The following is a 12,961-nucleotide window of genomic DNA, read 5'->3' on the forward strand; positions in this document are numbered from 1 at the left end:
TTGTGAGATTTGATGCATGATCTTGTGATGATGCATGTTTAGAGCTTGTTTTTAGGTTTCTTGAATGCCATTGCTTGACTATTTCTTGGGTTCAAGTCATATCATTGTTGTGTGTGAGATTTTGGGTGTTTTGGACTTGAACTTGGCCTTGTTGTTGATTTTTCCCGAAGGAATTTTGGTATACATGGTATGTACCCGCGGGTGGAACGACGGGTGGAGGCCTACTCGCCGCCCCACCCGCGGGGAACCGGCCTAATGTGGGTGTGTACCCACGGGCGGAACCACGGGTGGAGGCCCACCCGTGGCCCCACCCGCGGGGTACCATATTGGTGATGGTTGGGGATTTGTTCCTCGTGATTCTTTCTTCTCAGTATTGATGTTTTGACCTCCCGTTGTTGCTTTAATGGGCTATTTGTGAGTCTTCTTGATGTTTCGTATGTCTAGAACGGTGTGTTAGGAATCCATGTTAGGATTTGGTGTCTTGAATCATGCTAAGGGTCCAACTTTGTGATTCGTTGGGCTAACGTGAGTCTTGAATGTTCTTTGGAACTACATTTAGTTTACTCGGTTGATAAGCATGCTAGTTTGATGTTGATGTGCTAGCATGTGTAGTTTGTTCCTTCTTATTGGGATTGACAACTTGTGTTGACAATCATTTGGTGTTGGATTATATCCTTCGTTGTTGAGTAATGTCTCATGTCTCTATTGTGATCTCTTGATTGATTCCTATGGTGTGATCGTATGCAAATCTTTGTACCCTTTGTTGATACTTGATTGGGGCCATTGATGGGCCTTAGTCTTCTTAATGATAATGATGATTATGTGTGACTATGAATGTGATTGGTGGTGTATGACTTGAGCTTTGCTCACATGATTGGTGGTGTGTGATATGAAAATTAATGGTACCCTCGTGTACTGAGAGTTCGGCGGTGAATGATTGGCAGTGTAGGTGGGGGGCGACGGTCGCCGGCGGTATAAGGTTGGACTCAGAAGTACAGGGTGGCACTAGGAGGTAACGGTTGGAACTGTGATAAGGTCGAGGGTAGCCATAAGGTTGGAACTTGGAAATTGAACTTGAAACTATGAAACTGATGACATGAAGTTGTCATTGGTGGATTTGAATTCATTGCTTATGAGCATGTCTTGATGTACTCTACTTCGTGATGGGTAGGTTACATCCCGAGTTGTGTTGTCTATGTTGGTTGTGGTTTTATCCTTGTTGTGAGGTTGATGATCCTCGTTTTTGTTGAGAGTGTGATGGTCTTTGATGTTGACTTCCTTTCCTAGGTTTTGAAATGATATATAATGTATTCCCCGTTTCAAATGAATTTGTTTATATCTATCTATATTATGTTATTTAACGCGTATTGATGGTTACTAGCAATATTCGTTGACCGGGTGTTATATCTTGATTTTACAGGTTTTGAGTAGATGCCGAGCGCGCTAGATGTGGACTTAGATAGTATAGATCCCATGCTAGACATTTATCCTTTGTTGGCCTGTGTGTCTAGACTAGTGGTCTGTGTGCCTAGATTTATACTGTTTACTGCTTTTGATAGTCTTTAGCCTGTGCATCCATGGTTTATGGGTATGGCATAACATCTCTTCGATTTTATTTAAGCTTCCGCTGTTGTTTGGTCTTGATATCGAGAAGATTAATTAATAGTCAGCTCTCACAAAAAATCAAACTTGAAATCAAGCTAACTACCCAACCAATTCGAATGGGCCAAAATTTACTTCATATTTCTATTTTAATCACATTGTAAATGCACAAGTTTCTCTCAAATATAAAACCCTAATGCCATGGTCAAATGTGTTACTTCAATATTAATTGGAGATTAACTCTACATTACGATCAAATATGAATCCAAAATTTATTGGGAAGAATGAAACCAAAATTTATTCTAAGATCATAACTAAGAGATTAAAGTGTAATTATCTTTAAAATTTATTAATTATAAAAAATTTAAAGTTTAATTACCCTTGACATAAAAACAGCAAAATAGCGCTAAAAGGCTAAAACCCCTTTCTATCTGGTTCCTAACAACAGGCGCGCTGCCACGATTATGGCGGCGACGAACAAAGCCTTAACGGCCACTCGGTTCTCCGACCTCAAACCACCGCTCTCTCAGCCAGTTCTCGAAGCTTTGACTAATGGAGGCTTCGATTTCTGCACGCCAGTTCAAGCAGCCACCATTCCATTGCTTTGCAGCCACAAGGATGTCGCCGTCGACGCCGCCACCGGCTCCGGGAAAACCTTAGCTTTTGTCGTCCCTCTCGTCGAGATTATCCGCCGCTCTTCTCCTCCTAAACCTCACCAGGTTCAGTTCCGATTTTCGAGAATTTTTAAATTATTTTGGAAGCTACGGGCCTACGGAAGCTTTGCTCCTGTGGTTTTTGAATACAGAACTGTTTGCGACTTTAAAATGATTAGAATTTTTTGTAATAATTTCATGAATTGGAAATTTCTTCACTTATTTGCTGATCGAAGTTTATGAGAAAGTTAAATACCGCGGAATTGATTAACTCAACAATTGTGTACTCAGTCCTAGACGATCTGTAAAATTATTACCAAGTAAATTGTATCTGAAAATGACTGCAAAATGAATGTCAGCTAAAATGAGGATAATTGCAAAGTGGTCATTGCCTAAAATGTCTGTGCTAAGGTATTCTTTAGCTCACTTGTTGGGTTTATATCAGGTAATGGGCGTAGTTATATCACCAACCAGGGAGTTGTCATCACAAATATTTCAGGTCGCCCAACCTTTTATTTCAACACTGCCTAATATTAAGCCAGTGCTTCTTCTTGGGGGAGCTGAAGTAAAAACGGACATGAAGAAAATTGAGGAGGAAGGGGCAAATTTGTTGATTGGCACACCTGGCAGACTTTTTGACATAATGGAACGCATGGACATGCTAGATTTTCGGAACTTCGAGGTATGGTCTAATATCATTAATGTGAATATGAAGTACAATAGCTCACACATGATTAGTATTTTTGGCTCTTAGCACTCAATCAAATAGATTGAGTTAGGAGCTGATAGAAAGAGCTAGCCAGGCTATTTTCTTCTTTCTCCTCCTTTTTCAATGAGTGGCAAGCTTTAATTCTTTTATTGGGCAAGGGCAAAGTGAATCAACAGTAACAGTATATCTTTTCTCCCTTGTATCGTGCAGCAAAAATATGTTGTTGTTCCCACACTTTTTAGTATATTTTGTCTTAGCTGGTGACACTGAAAATTTGGTAGGAAGCCAATATTATTATGTTTTCTTGTTCACATAAACAACATCCTTAATTGGAGAAATCTCTAAATTTCCCATTCAAATTCCCCTGTTTATGTGAAAAGTTGGAATCTAACACTCACCTTTCCAATGATAGAAAAATCTAATACCCCTCTATTCTCCTCCCCTCACTCAACTAGGGCACTTCCACATTAGTCACTATTCTTAGGGAGCAGTGTAGGCAACTGTCTGCAGGGTGTAGTTACCTTGTTTTCTAATGACAGCAAGAAGGGTAGGCTCAGATGTGCTTCAGGGTGACATCCTGCCTTTTCAGAGATCTTTGTTAACTAGCAGTGATATTTTCCTTTACAGGTTTTAATTTTAGATGAAGCAGATAGACTATTAGATATGGGATTCCAGAGGCAAATACACTCCATTATATCTCGGTTGCCAAAACTTCGCCGGACAGGTTTATTTTCAGCTACTCAAACTGAGGCAGTTGAAGAGTTATCAAAAGCCGGATTAAGGAACCCGGTGAGGGTTGAAGTTAGAGCAGAAGCAAAATCACTAAATGATTCCACATCCACTGGCCAACTTGCCTCTTCAAGAACACCCGCAGGCCTTCAGGATGAGGTATCTATACTTCATTTTAGATTGAACTATATCCTTTTTATCAAGTGTCCATAAAATGACTGACAGCTATATTTTCTTCATGCGTTCATTAACACCATTCTTGATGCCTGTTTAATTTTGCAGTATCTTGTATGTGAAGCGGACAAGAAATCATCACAGCTTGCTGATCTCCTAATTAGGAACAAATGTAATAAAGTTATAATGTATGCATTTTTCCTGTATGGTGTTTGGTTTCGTTTGCATCTGTATGCCCACTTACAAGGGTAGAGCCTGACATGATTTATTATCTCGTTATTCTTGCAGTTACTTTATGACTTGTGCATGTGTTGATTACTGGGGAGTTGTTCTTCCACGTATTTCTTCTCTGAAAAAGCTATCTTTAATACCTCTTCATGGAAAGATGAAGCAGGTACTTTTAAGGGAGCCATATTTAAATAATGCCACATAGAAATGGTTATTTTTTGTCATTTTGCAATTGATTTACTCATTTACATATTCCTTTTGACAATAGGCTGTTAGGGAGAAAGCATTATCAACATTTACATCTCTTTCCAGTGGCATTCTCTTATGCACTGATGTCGCGGCGCGCGGACTTGATATACCGGGTGTTGATTGTATAATACAGGTGACTTTTATTTCTTCTATGTAAAGCATTGGTTTGCAGGAAGCATGATAGTAGCTAGGAACTTTTTCCTTGTCGCCAATAAGTTTTGTTATTGTCAATGTGTTTGATGTCCCACTGCTATTAACTCTACAATTTTCCCTAAAATGATAAATGCTGTTCCTCAAAGCATTCCTTCTGATAAAGAATGGTTCTGAAAAATATCAGAAAATCTTAAATCGGATAAATCCTGAACATTTATCTTGCCTATCAGTTTTTTTTTTTTTTTGCCAGATTGTCTCTCAATGTTACCAGGGGTATTGATTAGAAAGCTAGACCTGGTGAATTTGGATTTAAAAACTTTTTGTTTTCCATACACAGTATGACCCCCCTCAGGATCCAGATGTATTTGTTCACAGAGTAGGCCGAACAGCTAGGCTGGGAAGGCAAGGGCATGCCAGCATATTTCTGTCACCAAAGGTACTTTTTTGTTGTTTTTGTGCACAACCAGTTTAACGCCTTATCTATCATCTGTCAAAAAGATTAGTAAGGTCTTACTCCATTTCTTAATTGGGGCCATAGCTTCATGTTTATTGATCATGTTTGAACCATCATAACTTGTGCTTTTATTTTTTCTACTCTCATTTTACATTCATACCTTTTAACTATTAGCTTATCAAATACAGTCTGTGTTTCTTTTAGGAGGAAGCATATGTAGACTTCTTGCGGATAAGAAGGATTCCGCTTGAGGCAAGAGAGTGCTTCAATGAGGCTCCTGATATTGTTTCTGAGGTCAGAATTAATCTTTTACAATTAGATCATTCCCTTCTCCCTTGACTATAGCTTTTCTCTTCATTTTAATTTTTTTTATAAAATTCTTTGCCTGGGTTATTTTACATTTGTACTTAAGAGAAAGGGAGCTCTTTGGAAGTTTGTAGTGGAGATTACTAATTGGTGCTTTCTTATTTATCTTGTAAAGCAACAAGTTCTGCATATCGTTTAGTCTAGTTGGATAATAGCCCCTGTGATAAATTAAATTATTATATAATTGGGTCAAGAAAATAAACAGTTTATTATTATTGGTAGTTTATGTTATGTGAACTTATTGAAGCAAGTGATTTTTTATCAAAAGTGTGTCTGTCCAGATTCGGCTAGCAGCAAAAAAAGACCGTGATGTTATGGAAAAGGGAATCAGAGCATTTGTGTCTTATATCCGTGCTTATAAAGAGCATCATTGCTCATATATTTTCAGGTAATACAAGTTTTTGATTTTCCTTGAAAGTTTTCATAAATTGCCCCTTGATTTAATACTCCGCTACTTGCAGGTGGAAAGAGCTTGAGATTGGAAAATTGGGCATGGGATATGGCTTATTGCAGCTTCCTTCTGTGCCGGAGGTGAAGCATCACTCTCTTTCCACTGAGAGTTTTATTCCAGTAAAAGATATAAACCTGGAGGAGATAAAGTACAAGTAAGGCATAGCGATTTTAATCTTGCCTTTTTGAGTATTGCTTACAAGTCTAATATGATTAGTTATAGAACTAGCATAGTTGCAATAAAAGTCAGGCAACTGGCGACCGTTCGTCTGTTGCCGGTCGTCGGGTTTAGATGCCAGAGCTAGCCAGTGACCTATTATTATAGGTCAACAACTGGTTTTTGGGCTTCGATGTATGAAAATAACAACTTTTAAAACCTAATTGGATTTTCGCATTAAGTTTAGGGACTCATTTGACCTTTTTCCCAATTTTTTTTTTTTTTTTAAATTTGTACTTTTTTTTTATGGCAAATGTTGAAAGTAAAAATTCTATCAACTGTGAAAGATTATGCTAGTTATAGAGTTCAGACTGGGAAGGTTTTTGTACAATTGGAGCTGGGCGGGTTTGCATAACCATTACACCACTTTATAGGGACAAATCTCGTGAGAAACAAAGAAAAAAGAACTTGGAGGCAAAAAAAGCCGTAAAGCAGCAAGAAATGAGGAAGCCAAAGAGAGACTCAAGTTTGTCAAAAGCTGAGATGAAGAAGCAAACAGCCAAGAAGAGGCGTGCTACTCAGACATTAGAAGATGATGACGAGATGGCTAAAGAATACCGCCTACTGAAAAAGCTGAAGAAAGGTGCTATTGATGAAACTGAATTTGCAAAGTTGACTGGAACTGAAGACTTGCTTTGAGACACATCGCCCAATCCTGCTGATATACATTCAGAGATGTCTGTTCTGTTCGCCTGGCAATTGATGTTCCTCTGTTAAGGCTATTGTTTACTTTTAAATAGTTTCAAAGTGTTCTACTGAGAGATTTAGCTTTTGTAGCTGTAGTCATAGATGGCATCCTTGTAGGTCTCTTCCCTCTTCTGATAACAAAATTAACCTCTGTAACAAAATTTTGGTCTGAGAAATGTAAAGATTAGCACAAACTTTTGTTAAAAAGGCATACTTTGCTAAATTGTTCTTTAGGTCTTCTTTAATTGACACAGTTAAGTTTTCTTTTGGTATTCCATATGTCAAAAATTGTTTTGATAATCAAAGTATCTCAATATATAGTATCCATTTCACCTTTTCTGGGACACTGCGCAGCAGCTCGTATTACTTGGAGACTCTCTTACGCACCGGAAGCCTTCACCTTTCCGATGGAAGATTGGATAAAGTATAATTGTGCCGGTCAGACATAGATGAAATGGTCTCTGGTTTTCTGCTTCACGTTATGGGCTATATGGAAGGCTCGAAACAATTGGGTTTTCAACAACAAACATTGGTCCCCCTTGGAAATAAATCAATGGGTTAATCTGCAGGTTAAGGACGTTGGGGATTTGATGAGACATGGTAGTGTCACCACGGCAAAGTCTCTTCGGGTCCACTGGTCTCCACCGGAGGAAGGATGGCTCAAGCTTAACATGGATGGAGCGGTCAAAAAAGGTTCTGATCTAGCTTCAGCTGGCGGGTTGGTGCGGGATTCGTTTGGGATGTTTTTATGGGGGTTCATGGTGAAGATTGGCATCACGACTAGCTTCAAGGCGGAATTGTAGGGCCAATGAAGGTTCTACCGCTCTGCCTTGAAAAAAGGATTTCGGAGAATTATTGTTGAGACGGACTCCAAAACAGTGATCGACTTGCTTCGGGAAGGCGACCAAGGCAACAAAGCCGGCTGCTCCCTCTTGGTAGAATGCATCCTTTTGGCGAGCAAGTTTGAAGGGATCTCGTTTAATCATATCCTTAGAGAAGGTAATCAATGTGTCAATCTCTTGGCAAATATGGCCAAAGCAAATATTGGAGTACTTGGATCTTCAATGATGCCCTAGAAGGTATAGACAACCTTCTCACTCGCATGGGTGGCACTTGTACTCCTAGAATTAGATAGTTTGAGGCCTAGCCTCTCTTCCTCCAATCATTATTGTGTGGACCATATTTTATCTACTGTAAAATAATGTACATTCAGTACAAAAATAATGTTCAATACAAAAATAATGTACATTGAATTCAGAAGATGTATATTATTTTTGTTTTGAGTGTATATTATATTGTATAATGTACATTCAGTACAAAAATAATGTACATTTAGTATATTAAAAATGTACTTTTTATTATGATCCACATAACATTTTGTGAACCATGATCCACACAATAATTTACCCTCTTCCTCCACAAAATAAATAAATAAATAAATAAAATTAAATGGTGTCATAATTTTGTCAACCTAAATTCACCCCGAAGAATAGTGTAATTTAATCTAATGGGAAAAACGGTCTACAATTTCAAAAGTATATAATATGTATTATATTGCCGTGTAATTGGCTTCTATCTTTTCCGATAATTAGGGTTTCCTTTTCTTCAATTGTAAACATACATCAATTACAAATTTAACTTCTAAAAATCTTATGATGAGAGTAGTGGGGGATTTCTTTTTAAATATTTGGTGGGGACCGTGGGGTCACATTAGGAGATAAAAACCTATCCCTCTTGCAAGAATTCAACATTCGTTCTCTTATCCTTCTCTCACTTCTACATAAAACTCCAAGCCTAAAAAACCATCTCAAAAACTCTATTGGGGATGCTCTTAAGTGAGAATGTGAGAACCAATATGAATGCGTATAATCTACTACACGAATGCACACAATCTATTCTAGGGTAGATTGTGTGCATTGTGTGCTTGGAATATTAGAATGTGTGCATTCATGTAGTAGACTTGTAGTTCACACGTTTTTATTGGAATAAGGGTCAAATAGGTCATCGAAGTGCACACAATAATGCAATTAGGTCATTGAACTTAAAAAACAACAATTAGACCACTAAACTAAACAATTTCTTTCAATTAGTCTAATTTACAAGTTTTGCAGGTTAGTAACAGGTCACTAAAAAAATTTAAAATATTTTTTAAAAATAATAAATTAAAATAAATTATAAAAAAAAAAAAAAAGTTTCTTCGTCTCTGCCGGAGACGAAGAAAGTTTCTTCGTCTCCATGGCCGAAGGCGAAGAAACTCTTCGTCCCCGGCCAGAGACGAAGCATGGCCGGAGACGAAGAGACTTTTCGTCTGCATGGCCGGAGACGAAGAAACTTTTTTCGTCTCCGGCAGAGACGAAGAAACGTTTTTTTTTAATATATTTTAATTTATTATTTTTAAATAATATTTTTTAAAAAAATTATTTTAAATTTTTTGGGTGACCTGTTACTAACTTGCAAAACCTGTAAATTAAACTAATTGAAAGAAATTGGTTAGTTTAATGGCCTAATTGTTTTTTTTTTTTTTAAAGTTCAGTGGTCTAATTGCATTATTGTGTGCAGTCCGATTGCCTATTTGACCCTTATTCTCGTTTTATTTAAGGGGTGATTATCACTTTAACGCAAATCATTGTTTTAACATTGGGCATCAATTTTTTTTTTTTTTTTTTTTTTTTTTTGCTCATCATACAAATACTAATAACAATAAATATTTTTAAATAAAAATAATAATTTTTTTTATCAATTTCTAAATAAAAGATTAAAAAACTAAATTGTTACATGTTGTCTTTTCATTTTTTTAAAAATTCTATTTCCAAGTAACACAGGAGCCAAATTTGGAATTTTGTAGTTACCAAGTCAATTGTCTTACTAACTTGACTAGAATTTTTCTTCGTTTATCTGCACTTACAAATGCAAGGGCACACCTTAATGAGTTATTAATTGTTTTGCTTCTACAAACTTTATTCGCATGATTTAATTGATAAAAGTACATAATATAAAGGTTTGTGTAAAGTATAACATTTTTTGAATGATGAGGGTAATTTGTAGCCATTAAGCCCACTATCTAAGGTTGCGCATGGGATAAAGTATACCCAATATAGTTACAATTCAACTAGTTTATTGTTAGGTTAACATGTACTTTAAATCAAAACTTAATTATTAAGGATCTTGTAGTTCACTAGTATCACGTTTACTCTCCTATATTGGAGGTGTTAGGTTCAAACATCGGTTGAGGCATAGTTTCTTCCTTCATTTGGAAAAAATAAAAATAAACCAGAAATACACGCAGGTGGGATAACAGTCCACGACTTTGAGACAGACAAAGAACCAGTTGCCCGGGCAAGTTCATGAGCCACTCGGTTCGCTGTTCTCTTGACTTTGAGACAGACGAAGAACCAGTTGCCCGGGCAAGTTCATGAGCCACTCGGTTCGCTGTTCTCTTGACATGTTGGACTTGGACGTCCCTATGTCTCTAGCAAGCAACACACATTGCTTAATGACCAGACCTACATACGAATAATCTACCAAACGAGAATTGAAAGCATTACAAAAATTTAAACAATCTGATTCTAGAATAATACGACACCGTTGTAGCCCTGTCAACCAGACTAACGTTTCCTTAGCTGCTACAACTTCCGCCATGAAAGGATCGCGGTCACATACAATTTTACCGCTTCGTACTGCGACAACGTGACCGTCGTGATCTCGAACTACCGCTCCGGAACCTACCCCGTCTTCAAACAGAGCTGCATCCACATTGCACTTCAGTGTACTATGCGGTGGTAGTATCCAACGAGACACGCATGCCTGGACGACCACTCGTTGCCTATCAGTGATGAATGCATCCTTCCACATTATTCGCAGCCTCTCAACTTGGCCACGAAGACTCTCTATTGATAGTGAAGCTTGCCTCCAAATGATCTCATTCCGTGCGATCCAAATAGTCCAGATTATGGCAGCCAATTTGAAAGCCCTCTCCCTGTTTGACCTGCTCAAAACCGATTCCATCAAACTCTGCATACAACGTCCTTGAAGTACGTCGTCTTCACCCCAAAGCCGTCTAGCCCAGATACATTCACAGAAAATATGTTCAATGGTTTCCGACATACCCTCACAAAACGGGCATCCACCCCCAATTCAAACATGTTTAAGCTTCAGATTTTCACGAACCGGTAAAATACCACGAGCACAACGCCATAACAGGTTTCTCACTTTGGGTGGAATCGGCAAAGACCACAGAACCTCCACGCCTTAAACATGGCGTCATTATTCTCCCTTGTTGAGCTAGCCGTGAGCAACCTATAGCCATGTTTCACCGTATAGCATCCTCGTGTGTCACCCATCCACCGCCATGAGTCCTTTACCTGTTCATTCACAGGAGTTGCGAGAATATTTTGAATATCAGTCGGGTAGAAAATATCACGCAGCACTTCTGCATCTCACTAACCATGCTCATCCATAAGCCCTCTTACCTTAGCTTCCTTGAGTTCTTCAATACATGGGGTTGTTAGACAAGTGCCTGTTGAATTTGATAGCCAACCCCAGCCCCATATCCTAGTGTCCTCGCCATTCCCTATCCTTCGAGCCACCCCATCTTTAAAACCTCTTGCCCCACTAGAATACTCCGCCAAAGAAAACTAGGATTACCCCCTAATTTTGCCTCCATGAAATCACAAGAAGGGAAGTATTTGGCTTTCAGTATCCTGCTTACTAGCGATTCTGGATGAATAAGCAAACGCCATACCTGTTTTGCAAGTGCGCCTTATTAAACTCATGAATACACTTGAAACCTAGCCCACCCTTACACTTTGGTTCACAAAGCCGTTTCCAGCTCAACCAGTGTATCCCCCTGCTGCCTCCTCCACCACCCCCCACCAATAACGATTGAAAAGCTTCTCGATAGTGTCGCAGACATGAATCGGTGGATGACATAGTAAAAATAGGAAGAGATTGTGCTATGCTCTTTAGCAATACCTCTTTACCGGCCTTGGAAAGCAGCTTGTTTTGCCACGATCCTATTCTCTCCCGAATTCGTTCCTCGATATAACGAAAAGTAGCACTTTTGTACCTTCCTAAAACCGAAGGAAGGCCAAGGTAGCGCCTAAGGTCCTTCGATTCTTGAACAGCAAAGCAATCAGTCACCAACCTCCTAGTCTCCGCAGTGGTATTAGCGCTAAATACAACACTAGACTTGTCGAAATTTATTAATTGCCCCGACGCCTCACAGTATTGATCCAAACATTCTTTGATTTTTGAAGCTTCTTAGTGGTTTTCCCTGAAAAATAGTAAACTATCGTCAGCAAAAAAAAAGGTGCGTGACCGACGGGGCCCCCTGTGCCATCCTCACTCCATGAATACCCCCACTGGCCTCCTTCCGTTGTAAAAGAATCGACAAAGCTTCGGCACATAAAATGAATAAATAAGGAGACAAGGGGTCTCCTTGCCTTATTCACCGAGTGGGACGAACCGTACCGGCCTCCTCCCCATTAACCTGAATGGAATAGCTAATGGTAGAAATACACAACATCAGTAAACCCGCCCAATTCTGATCGAAACCTAGTACCAACAACAGCCCCTCTATAAAGCCCCACTTCATCTTATCATACGCCTTAACCATATCTAGTTTCAAAGCCACCCACCCCATAGCCCCACACGTTTTCCTTCTCAGAAAATGTCCCACTTCCCCCGCTACTATAATATTATCAGTTAGCAATCTCTCAGGCACGAAAGCACTACTCAAAATGTATATGAGTTTTTTTAGTTTTTAGCAGTTTAGAGCAAATTACTGAGTTATTAAATAATATTGTTGGTGTTTTGATTAAATATAAAATGTTAAACATACAAATTTTTTAAAATTTTGACGAATTTGTCAAATAATCAAATAACAATAACAATAACAATAACAATAACAATAACAATAGCAATAGCAATAACAATAACAATAATAATAATAATAATAATAATAATAATAATAATAACAACAACAACAACAACAACAACAACAACAACAACAACAACAACAACAACAACAACGGGAGTCACGGGCTCCCTTTGTAATTGATGTGGGATCATTTTGATCCCACATTGAAAATGTTTGAAAAGAGAGAGCTCCTCTATATGAGAGGAGCAATGATCCTCTTATAAACATACTTGTTTGCCCATCGATGTGGACAAGTATTGAGAAGTTAAAAGGTTCTTATTTAAGAAGTCTTAACTTTGTCTTCTTATTTTAGTTTTAATTTATTAATTAATTTATTAATTATTAATTAATTAATTAACTAATTATTTATTAT

At 38.2% G+C, this 12,961-nt stretch overlaps 3 protein-coding genes across 3 annotated transcripts in view; 1 reads left to right on the top strand and 2 right to left on the bottom strand.

The window, feature by feature from the left end:
• The first annotated feature begins 2,039 nt into the window (after positions 1-2,039).
• LOC109172902 (DEAD-box ATP-dependent RNA helicase 18-like) lies at positions 2,040-6,871 on the top strand. The gene is made up of 11 exons (XM_019322144.1): positions 2,040-2,321; positions 2,701-2,937; positions 3,592-3,852; positions 3,976-4,055; positions 4,156-4,261; positions 4,364-4,477; positions 4,835-4,933; positions 5,156-5,245; positions 5,599-5,705; positions 5,779-5,922; positions 6,359-6,871. The coding sequence occupies exons 1-11, from the start codon at positions 2,067-2,069 to the stop codon at positions 6,621-6,623; spliced, it is 1,758 nt and encodes a 585-aa protein (XP_019177689.1). The 5' UTR covers positions 2,040-2,066; the 3' UTR covers positions 6,624-6,871.
• Positions 6,872-10,013: 3,142 nt separating this feature from the next.
• Positions 10,014-10,775, bottom strand: LOC109172886. The gene has a single exon (XM_019322129.1). The coding sequence runs from the start codon at positions 10,773-10,775 to the stop codon at positions 10,014-10,016; it is 762 nt and encodes a 253-aa protein (XP_019177674.1).
• A 101-nt stretch (positions 10,776-10,876) lies between these two features.
• Positions 10,877-12,961, bottom strand: part of LOC109172887 (leucine-rich repeat receptor-like tyrosine-protein kinase PXC3) — a 9,373-nt gene continuing 7,288 nt past the window's right edge. Inside the window, exons 3-5 of the mRNA XM_019322130.1 lie at positions 11,413-11,785; positions 11,141-11,282; positions 10,877-11,032 (exon numbers count right to left, since the gene is read on the bottom strand). Of these exons, the coding sequence (XP_019177675.1) occupies positions 10,877-11,032; positions 11,141-11,282; positions 11,413-11,785 (671 nt within the window). The remainder of the gene's footprint in view (positions 11,033-11,140; positions 11,283-11,412; positions 11,786-12,961) is intronic.

The sequence above is a fragment of the Ipomoea nil genome, unplaced genomic scaffold (genome assembly GCF_001879475.1).
Source record: "Ipomoea nil cultivar Tokyo-kokei standard unplaced genomic scaffold, Asagao_1.1 scaffold0444, whole genome shotgun sequence".
NCBI classification, from domain to species: domain Eukaryota; kingdom Viridiplantae; phylum Streptophyta; class Magnoliopsida; order Solanales; family Convolvulaceae; genus Ipomoea; species Ipomoea nil.

What these genes read in the sequence shown, in the direction of transcription:
- LOC109172902 (XM_019322144.1), top strand. Translation starts at nt 2,067, where the DNA reads ATGGCGGCGACGAACAAAGCCTTAACGGCCACTCGGTTCTCCGACCTC. An exon ending in GCATATTTCTGTCACCAAAG is followed by an intron (nt 4,934 to 5,155) that starts GTACTTTTTTGT and finishes TGTTTCTTTTAG; the next exon opens with GAGGAAGCATATGTAGACTT. An exon ending in CATTGCTCATATATTTTCAG is followed by an intron (nt 5,706 to 5,778) that starts GTAATACAAGTT and finishes CGCTACTTGCAG; the next exon opens with GTGGAAAGAGCTTGAGATTG.
- LOC109172886 (XM_019322129.1), bottom strand. Translation starts at nt 10,775, where the DNA reads ATGTCGGAAACCATTGAACATATTTTCTGTGAATGTATCTGGGCTAGA.